Source organism: Fulmarus glacialis, unplaced genomic scaffold (assembly GCF_000690835.1).
Source record: "Fulmarus glacialis isolate BGI_N327 unplaced genomic scaffold, ASM69083v1 scaffold22767, whole genome shotgun sequence".
Lineage (NCBI taxonomy): Eukaryota > Metazoa > Chordata > Aves > Procellariiformes > Procellariidae > Fulmarus > Fulmarus glacialis.
The window spans coordinates 34740-45557 of record NW_009224102.1 but is presented as its reverse complement, the minus strand read 5'-3'; the positions used below and the strand labels follow the sequence as shown (position 1 = coordinate 45557).

Sequence of the window (10818 nt, the reverse complement as noted above, 5' to 3'; positions counted from 1 at the left end):
CCCGCGGCCCCGCTGCTGGCGCGGGCAGGGAGCTGCCGGCCTTGCCCGTGCCCCGCTCTTTGCATTGCAAACCAGCTCCTCGGCAACTTCCGAGCAGGACCGATATTCACAATATTGCATTTTTATCTTGCTCATCTCACCTATTTGGGGAGAACGAGTTTAATTCTAGTAGTAACCAACTAACCCATCACTCGTCTCATGCTGATTTCAACCTCCTATAGATCTTTTTCCTCGGGATTTAGATTTCTGTGTACTCCCCACTCTTCATAGCAGGTGCTCTAAAACTGCTGCAATGCAAGTGAGTTGCAATTTGGAAAGTTGACTCTCCTCTGTTCAGTAGAATCAAGACCTAATGTCAATGCACTTCTGGAACTTCAGTAACGACAAAACAGAAGGGTTTTTTTCCAAATTAATTGCTGAGTTTTATGAAGAGGTTTCATTGCTCTTCAGGAAGTATTAAAACTAAAATACAAAGAACTTGGCCTGGACCTAAACTCACAGAGAAGGCCCATGAATGCTTCAATAGACCTCTCAAAGCTTAAAACTTACCATTAAGGTGAGAAAGGTAGTCGATATATGCCAGTACGTATTCTGGAATGTCCCCATATTTTTTCAGCCCTAGCTCAAAAATCTTAAAGGCCACAGACTTATCCTGCAAACATTAAAACAAAAAAATGTTATTAGCTTCAGTGAGCTACGCGCCCTCCTGACACTTTAATATCAATCTAAGCATATATGATTACCTTACTACAATAATACTCCATTAAAGCTGCTGTAACATAGACGTGATGGCGGGTCCGGGCATCCTCTCTTGCTTTCTTAAATATCATTCTTCCAGATTTTATGCCTTCTGCTCGCCTTGCAAATTTCATATATTGGATATAAACCTAAGGTGTGTATTAATATTTATATAGTATCAGCGCTAACAAAGAATACCAGGATATAATAAAGTTTTTGACTATAACTGAAATAATCTTTACTCACAAAATACAGCTAATAAGTCATAATAGAAACAAGAATGTGTTGTGCCTCTATGTTGTTTTGGTATAAATACTGAGGGGAAGTTTTTTATATGCTTTTTTTTAAAAAATGGAATATACCTAGGACTGATCCTCTGAAATGACAATAGTTAATACACAGATTTTTCAAAGAAGGGGAGATAAGTAGACGAATGTAATTTACATAAGCTGGTGCCTTCAGAGAACTAGAGGCTTATTGTAAAAATGGTAACTTTCTAATAAAGTTAAGACGTCCGTAAGGCTAAAGAACAGTCAAAAGGCTTGGTGAAGCATTTTACTGTACATTATACAATCCAAGATACAAATCATCCTGTCTGCAAATATTTATACCTGATCAAGGAAATAGTGAATGTGCTATTTAATTCAGTGGCCAATTTGTGATTTGCATTTTTTTTGGATTTAACTTTCCTCCACTCTGAATTAGATCACAAATAACAGCATTCCTCAAATAGGAGGAACTGGTATGTGGTTTCTCAGAAAATGTGTATTTGGGAAGCATTATGATCAGTGTTTAATGAATAGAGCGTGTCAGTAAATGGATACCTTTCCCCTGACACTGACCTGTTGTTTAATTTTAGACCTCAGACCTTCTTTTTCCTTCTCCTGCTTTGTTGTGTCTATTGATAAACTAAATAACTTTCTGAGGGCAGGTTACTTTCTCACAGCATTTGTTCAGTACTAGCACAGCTGGCACTACAATGTTGTTTACTATATAAGTTAAGCAGATGTACAGCAATACTCTCTGATACTTATATGGTGCATTACAAATTTATTTGCAAACTACATGTACACAGTACAGTGTATTTCTATGTAGAGAGAACGCTGGCCAAAGGCAACGTGCTTTTAATCAGTTAAGGGGAGGCAAAGTGAAATTTTAGTTGAGCCAACAAAACATACACCAATTCTTATGAGCTGCATCATGAAATCTTCAATATCTTATATCTTCATTGCTTGTTTTAAGAGATTCTCCAAAAGAGACAGAGGAGAAAAGTGCACATGGCTTAGTGTATCTAAGTGGATTAAAGGCTATAATTAACAACCTTGCTGAAAATTTAATTTAATTCTGTCATCTCAGTACTCCACCAGCTCAATCATCCTTGCAGCCCAATGAACTCCTGTAAGTACTTCCCCATTCTTTGAGTGTACGCAGGTGACTACCCATGCAAACGTGGAAAAATTCAATACTAAGGATCATCTTACCAGAGTGGGATCAATGTCTTCAATAGCCAGGAGTCGATTATATATGCTGTGTACTTTCTCATACTTCATTCGACTCTAAGTAAATAAAAAGGAAAGACAGACTGCTTAGTAATAGTATTACAAATCACCTGTGAGAATGCAAAAATCTATCTGAAGAAAAAAATAAAATTTTTGTTTCCTTTTTTCCCCCAATTGAACACTATGTACGTCAGTCCCTTTACTCAGATGCTTTTTTTTTGCCTTGTGCAGTCATTTCTTTACTTCCCACATTAATATCCCACTAGTGCTTATGTACATGTTTTTCAAGAATCTCTGAAGTCTTTTTCTAATTTAGTAATACTGCAGCAGAACTGCCATGGTAGGTGTTTGGAATAAGACGACTGTTTCCTTTACCTCCGTCTAAAAGTAACGTGCAGACAGCTAGGAAAACCACCTTCTTCACTCTCCAACCTATGCATTTCAAATAATCCATTCTGTTCCCTGTCAGCTGCAGCCCTCCAAGTCGTATTGTGCAACCTTAAAAAATGTAAATCGCCAGTACGCTTAGGATACTGAAAGCCAAGGAAGGCTTTTTCTTTTAACGGCAAAGGGGGTTTTTTTGCTGTTGTACTCAGGATCTTCCTGCAAAGATTCTTGCATGTTATGATAAGTGGGCAAAATATATCCTGCAGAGGAATCCATAGTCCTCATCTGATCAGTGGGAAACGGCCTTTATTCCTGATGGTTCATGTGCAAAACCAACCATTGTCAGGGCATTGCTCGCTACGGAGGCTGTGCAATGTGGTGGCAGCCTGGGTAAAGAGATTTCTCGAGAAAGCTGCAGTATCAGGTGCCTCCCATCTTCCCTCACAGCCATGCAAATACAAACATTAAACCCCCAAGAATTATATAAGAAAGGTGTTCTTTATCCCCATTTTAAAAGTGAAGAAGCTGATGCTCTGGTAAATGTAAATCTATCAGTCTTTCAACTTCACAGTAATTTGAAAAATATAGTCAACATTTAAGTGGAAAGTCAGTAGATTTTAAAAAATTTTGTAACTCATACTATGGGCTTTTCCCCTCCATTTTCTCACTCAGTCTCAGAAACACTGAATGAGGTTAAGGCTAGAAGAATCAGTAAACTAATTCTATAGAATTCTGTGTATTCAGCATGTTTCAAATAAATGACATTATTGATCAGAGATGTCTTTGAGTTTTGATGTCGGTACATCACTATTTTTGCTCACCTCTTCATAATCTGCATATGCAAAATAAAGAAGCATATTCTTCTTTAATAAAGTGCTGATCGCTCTTTCATAAATATTAGCAGCCTCATCACTGAAAAGTTTAGCATTGTTCATGTCCTGTTATAAAATAAGTATGATAATACAATTGTTCAGCATCTGTGACAATGAAGGCCAATCTATGGAATATCTTCTGTGTGTGAAAAGTCCCAGTGAACTTCCATGCAGTACTCCAATAAAGAGATAATCATCTCCCCAGTACTTAAGGAATTACAAAATCAGGCCAAACCCCCACCCCAGACCTAAAACTGGCCAACACTGAAAAAGTTTTTTGTAATTGTTATCTCAAATGCAAACATTTTTATTTCTTAAAATAGCCCCAATTTAAAAATTCTGAACATGACACAACTTACGGTGCTAAATATTTTTCACACCCCCCTCCTTGGTTCTTAAGTATTTGAGGAAAAATGAACAGTACACCATGTCAACGCAATGAAATAAGAAAGAAAACCAATGGCAATCTGCTTACCCCTTTTTCAGCTAGCAGCTTACTGGATTGCTCGAGGTACTGTGCAGCTTCATACCAGATATCTGGGTGATGTCCCAGAACCAAAAGGCATTGCTCATAGGCAAACATAACTGGGGAAAAAAGGTAAGAAATACTCCTTGTATATTATCGCAGAAATGGTACCATCTTGCACAATGGAAGTATGAAATACAAACCCCAGCAAATAAATCAGACAATATTAACACTAATTGGCTTTGAATACAATGATCACAACTGCAGTTCTTTTATATTGCCAGGGACTTTATGAATCATAACCAGCAGCTAAAACCTGCCTCCACAGAGGAAGAAGCAGAACTCATTCAAGAACATCAGCCATAAAATCAGGCTGTGATCCACCGTTGCCTGACCTCCAATGAAAGTTCGGTGGCACACGACTGTAGCACCGACTGTCCCCCAAAATCCATGTATTACTTTCAGCTTGGCTTGAGCAAAAACTAAAGAGTAGTTTAAAAGAAACACCCACACAATTGAAGAAACTTGATCAACTTCTGCTCCAGCATGACCCCTGAACGCTAAATCACATCATTACTTACGCTGGAGGTCATTAATGGAGCTAAGAAATACAATTCTACATGTCCTAGCACAATACCTAGTTACCTCTTTTTGTTATAAGAGTTTGATCTTCTGTACGCAGAGGATTGCTCTTTTCCCACTGGATGTATTTCTTCCACATGTCTACCTGCTGAGCCTCTTGTGGGGTATTTTGTGGGGGGACAGAGGGAGCATTGCGGTCCAGACCTTTCATCACTGTCTCATATTCCTGAAAGAGAAGCAATGTTTTGAACAGCAGATTTAAGTACATTAAACACTTACTTTAGGTTATGCTTTATAAAACTGATACAAATATTTTAGCATACCAACCTTATTAGGCTCACACACAGTTTTATTTGAAAATAAGAACCAAGTTTAATGCTAGTCTGTAGAATTAAATAGAACAAAGAAAAGTCAACAGAAGGCTGTACCTTTGCTACACGTCGTGCATTCATATAATCTCTACTCCTGTCTTCAATCATCTTCTTAGCTAAGTGAATATTGATGCCCTGCAGAACGGTGAAAACAGGAATTGGGAATGTGCAATTTCACTTTGGAAATACTGAATCTCATTTCATACAGAAAAGAGCTTGAAAGGGGATGCAAAAGTGAGCAAAAAGGACAAAGTTATTTTAAAATACTGATCTCAAAAGGTACTGCATTTCTCCTAATAAATATATGGGCAAGAACTTATTTATCAGAGAATAAACTCACTACTAAAAATCAACTGACCTGAAGCACCTCAGTATATTTTTCATCACTTACAGCTTTCAAAAATACAATGAACTTTACATAAACGTGCTGGGGGAGAAAGTGGAAAGAATGTATGTGATGTACATTTTTCCTTTTAAACCCTGGTCAGTGGCTAGTCAGGGTCACAGCTCCCTGCCTTGCTGCTGCCTGCTGTTCACCAGGTGAAGACTGAGACAGCGTACGAGCAATTCAGTTTTCTTGGACAAGTAATAACTGAGATTGACCTCAAAGCTCTGCCTTCTCCTCTGTTCCTGAAGGAACTGACAGCTTTTAGAAGAGGTTACGTTCAACACACACCCTGCCATACACCTACCTTTGTCAGCTGAGAGACTTGAGACCTGTCACCGCAGAGCGCGACACCCCTCCCGGCGGGCCCTGCCGTGCTGCTGAGCAGGAGCCGCAGGGATTTGGGGAGGCAGGCCCCCAGCACTACCCACATCTCAACATCAGCAACACAGGCCTGGTCACGGGGTCCCGGGCATGAACGAAATCTCGAAGCACCGCTCTTATGGCAGGACAAGCAACCGCCCTTTTGTTCACGCCTGTGTCAGGGTGGATTTTGCTGGCGTGGCTTGCCAGGACTTTGAGGAAGGTGAGCACAGCTTTCAGTCCTATTCCAAACAGGTACCCGAGCCGGGTAGCGACTCCTTACGGAGGCAAGGCACCCTCTGGCCTCTCGCAGAGTGCTGTCTGGAATAGCTTCCTGGGCCAGTCAGCGTACAAAACCAGCGATGCCCCATTTAAGGCAGGACTGGGCTGAGGATGCAGCAATGTTCTCCCAGGATGCATCCCAGCCTCGCGAGGTGCAGCCGTGCGGCTTTGTGAGCCAAAGATTGTCACTTCCCTGTCTCACTAGGGCTGTCACCACTTTTGACCATTTGTTTAAAGATACTAGTGACTGACAGGCTGATATTGCTACCTGGTGGCTACCAACCGAGCTAAAGGGAAGCTTGAGAGTATTTTAATTGCAGCAAATAGCCAGCAACCTTTCGTACCGAGACCTGCACACGATCTCTGTGCTGTTGGGCTACTGATGTGAGGAATGACTTCCCCCTCAAAGAGCCTTCTGGTGAGGAGCATTTCCTTCCCTGTGCCAGGACACCTGTGCGCAGCAGCCCTCTCCCTCGAGGCCAGCCTAGCCAGAACAGGACGTGCAGAAACCCGTGTCCGAGCAGAGCGCCGGCCCTCGGCTTCCAGCAACTCTGAACAGCCCCAGGTACTGGTTTGTGTTGCAGGTGTCAGCCAGAGCTGCCTCAACTAGAAGAAGATACAGAACGAACGTAGGACAGGTTTCAGCTATCGTTTTGACAGTCTCCCTACGTATTAGTGAAAGTAGTAGGAACCAGCAGCGACAGCCTTCATTTGCTAGGTGGGAGGGGAAGAGGAGGTTTACAGGGAAGTTGTACCGGGGATTTTCCTACACGGGAGAAGGCATGTTGCCGAGTATCTTCCCTGGCGGTCAGCAGGCTATCTGGGGTATCCCTGAATCCCGACGGGGTGATGAGCTGTTACAGCACACGCTCGTGGCTGTGGATGCCAGGAGGGACTCCCTCTGGTTAAGCACAGTGGCTCTGTTAGTGTCAGGTCACCAGTCCTACAACTTGCATAATTGGCAACAAGGAAAGAGAAATTGTCCCTTCTTTCCTGCTCAGCGCACAGCTGACCCGCAGCATGCCGGCATCTGCAACTCTGGGCGCAACATGCAGGATAAGGGCGAGTGCTGTGTGAGCATCCCTGCTCGACGGTGCTGAGCACGATGGCACCCACCCTCAGTTCTGCAATCTCAGCTCTGCTGATGGGGACAGGTTAACAAGCCATTACCAAACGTGTTTACAAATACACTATAAAGGTGCAGCTACAAATTAGCGTGCACGGTCAATGAGCTGAGGTTACACTTGCTGAAGACAGTATGGCAGCAGACTTACCTGAATTGATGCTGTGATGGCTTCAGGTGAAGGATGGTGAGGAACATTTTATATGTACTTGAGACCATATAACTTAATACCGTGAAGGAAGTCGAAACCATCATAGCTGAATGCCATTTTACCCTGTTCAACCATAACTGAAAGGAGAGGAGCGCCTCCTTGGGGAAGCAAGCCCTCATTGCCAGCTGATCTGCTCTAGCTGCCATTAAATATATTCTGTGTCATTGATACCAGTGATTTCTAATTCAACAGCAATTCTACTGGGCCAACTGGGAAATGGGACAGTTAAATGTATCCTATAGAAAGTCTTTAAAATAAAAAATAATTATCATTCAGGTACCTCTACAGTTTTGCCACAGGTCTTGGGACATACTGCACGTACAAAACGTGTTTATACTGCCGGTCATCTCTTTTACACATAATTATTTAGTGGATACACTTTGGGCACCATACTTAATTATACAATTTTTTTTTTAAGTGTCACAAAAAAATTTCATGTTCTTGATTACCTCTTCGTATTTGTTATAATCTCTCCAGAGCTGTTCTATGTTTATCATTGGATTCACGCAACCACGCTGGTAAACCCTACGGACAGCTGTTATCCTCTGGTTTTCTGCATAAGATCCTACTGCTTCTCTAAATAGCGGGGAGAGAGATTAATGTCAGCTATTACAGATCATAACTGGTATGAACATCAACATTACATTAACTGAGCTTAAAAAAATTCTTTTAAGGTACTTACACGCCCTTCAAAAAATTGATGTAATCCACCCAGATCTATGTGAGAAAAAATATTACATATAATGAAACCAATGTTTAGTTGTACTTCTTATAAAGTAAGAAATAAAATGGCTTTTGATAAAAAAACATACCTGGTATGACATGATTTCCATGCCAATCTTATCCAGAGCAAAATCATATGCCTGAGCCATTTTTTCTCTGAGGAAAAAAACAAACCACAAAGACCATAGAGCAAGTCTTTAGTATTTAAAAAATTCTTTATTTAAGAGTATTCTTTTGTGCAGCAAATTCTAAACAAACACTGAGGTATGAAAAGTTTCATTCAACAGCTGAGAGTAAAAACTGGCATTCAGATAGCTTTAAATTCTGCATTTAGGGTTTTGTTTGGTTTTTGTTTTTTTTTTTTTTAGAAAAGTATTTATATCTATTGGTGGCAATCTAGCACACTAACAGTTCCTGAGATTCCCCCTCCTTAAGTAAGTGGAAATACACGTGTACTATGTGCACTGGAAGTTGAGAAGATAGAAGACAACTGCTCTCTACATCTCCTTAGCTGACAGATCTACTCGTGATTTCTTTTCCTCCCACAGAATTCCTCAAACCTTGCTGTAATTCTCCAGGAACACCAAAAAGCTGGGGCAATTAGGAGTAGCCCCCCTGTGTGGAAACTGGCCAAAATCTTGCACATGATTTTCATCCCCCCAAATTCAAAGTATTTTTCCCCAAATTTAAAATGTTCACAGAATATTTCCTTGGTCAAGTTTCAATGAAAACAGCTTTTTCTCTCTCCCACTTTTCTCCCAGTTTCCTTTACTCAAACATCTTTCAGTACCTTACTGCCTCCTTGACCATATTAGCAGGAAAAACAGAGGAAAGTCAAATTAGATAAAAAGATAGGGGCAGCGCTGGTACTTTTAAAAATTGTTTCAAAACAGTCTTGTAAAAATAAATTTTTTAAAAATCTGCTTTTTTCCTGTTAATGCATTAGTTATCTTACCAGTTATAATACAAAGAAATTATGGTGGGCTGGGAAAGAAACAGTTTATAGATGCTGAAAGGTACTGATATTTTTTGAAACCTCAAGCAGGAAGAAAAAGCATTAAACTCAGTCTGCAGGATTTTAAACAAGCAAAACGTAGTAAATGAAAAGGGATGAGATTAATGCATCCCAAAATTATGACACCCTGATTTTTATGCCTTCCGAAACTTTCTCTAGTTACTGAACTATTTACTATTGCTCATCAAATATAGTACCTCAGCTAGAATCAATGCTGACTTTTGTGGAGACTTTAAACAGGGCACTAAGGGGGAGGACAGCAAAAGGTCCCGACTGAGGAATAAGCGTGTTTCAGTCTGGCTCAAGCACCAACCTCATCTGCAGGGAACCGGCATGGATACCCCAGCTACTCTCCTGCTCTTGTCCCACCTCGTTACATGGATCCAGACTAAGGAAGCAATTTTACTCAGCAAGCTCAATTAAAGAAACTTTAAAGAAAATGTTTTCTAAATGCAGATTATATATTATCCCTCCGGCACTCTACCAGAAGATCCCCAGGCAGGTTTGCCACCCACGTTCCTCCCCACCCCCTGGTCAAAAAACAAGAAGAGATTCACCATAAAACTAGAATAATTCAGATCAAGTCTGTTAACTTACTTGTAACTAGGTAGCTTCCCCTTGGTTTCTCGAACATAGGAAAGGTAACATTTCCATAAATCAATGTGTAAAACCTTCATAAGGCATCGCTGAAATAACTGTTTAATACATCAAGAAGACGAGATCAAGATTCCAGATATAGAAATTAGGTTTCTACTTTTAAAGCTATACAGTATGAATTAAAATAATCTTTGTAATTATGATTGAGATTTGTAAGAAAGAGTAAGTTAAACTACTGTTCCTTTTGACCAAAGCATCTCTGTGCTATGCAAAGGAACTGGAGCAAATTAAGCAGAGAAATTCCTCTGCGCACTTCACTGATTACAGCTTGGTAGCAACAGCAAACCGACTTCAGTGATATTTCTTATCTGTGGTTTTGAATAGCGCATTCAATGACAGCTACACTTCTTTTCAATCTGCTTTAGCCTCATCACAAGATACTTGTTCTTGCTATAAAGATATATTACATATATTGATAGGACTCACCTTTTCCACTTTGTCATAATTTTTTGCTTTAATCTATAGGGAAGCAGAAAAAAACAAATCACTTAAGAAACTATTTTAGAATAGAAGGAATATATTCTTCAAACAGTACTATATAGCATTCCAGTTTGTACTTTGGCTGCCTAAACTAATAACATTGTAACACCATATAATGTTGCAAAAATATAATTAAACATATACAAATCATGTACTCTGCTTAGCTTTTTCAAAATTATTGTTGGTTTTTTGGTTTGTTTTTGTTTTTTTTTTTCACTTCCACTAGGGCCAAAATTTAGGTATCAGTAGGTAAAGTTGCTTTCCTGTATTCTGGTTTGGACACCCAGACTTAGCCTGTTAAGTACTCTGTTGCCTTAAGTGCATATATTGACTTAGGTACCAAAGCCTCTAATCAGGATTTTGTAAATAAAGGGTAAAACACCATATTTATAAAACTAATAGGCTAATAAATGTATTATATTTGAATATTTATTTCTCAAAGTACACTTTGCTATAATATGCTGATGCTGAACAAGGGAATACTAAACCATGGAGAACCTGTTTTTCGACAGGTGCCCCCAGTCCTGGTGCTCCCTTCCAGGAGGGACCAAACCACGCTCACACCTCGGCACTCGTTTCATTCGGACAGCAGGCACTCCGCAAGGGTAGAGGGTGGAACCTAGTCTTGAAGTAACAGGCTGCCTTTCAGACAGGACACAGAAAA

The 10818-nt window shown here is 40.2% G+C and overlaps 1 protein-coding gene across 1 annotated transcript in view; it reads right to left on the bottom strand.

The window, feature by feature from the left end:
• Window positions 1–549: 549 nt before the first annotated feature.
• The window catches only part of LOC104069124 (cleavage stimulation factor subunit 3), a gene marked incomplete at both ends in the record, with an annotated part of 35432 nt that continues 25163 nt past the window's right edge, over window positions 550–10818 (bottom strand). The window contains 12 exons of the mRNA XM_009582052.1: window positions 550–652; window positions 744–887; window positions 2220–2294; window positions 3446–3562; window positions 3972–4081; window positions 4608–4770; window positions 4973–5050; window positions 7729–7855; window positions 7962–7996; window positions 8092–8158; window positions 9615–9712; window positions 10101–10133. Coding sequence (XP_009580347.1) covers window positions 550–652; window positions 744–887; window positions 2220–2294; window positions 3446–3562; window positions 3972–4081; window positions 4608–4770; window positions 4973–5050; window positions 7729–7855; window positions 7962–7996; window positions 8092–8158; window positions 9615–9712; window positions 10101–10133 — 1150 coding nt within the window. The remainder of the gene's footprint in view (window positions 653–743; window positions 888–2219; window positions 2295–3445; window positions 3563–3971; window positions 4082–4607; window positions 4771–4972; window positions 5051–7728; window positions 7856–7961; window positions 7997–8091; window positions 8159–9614; window positions 9713–10100; window positions 10134–10818) is intronic.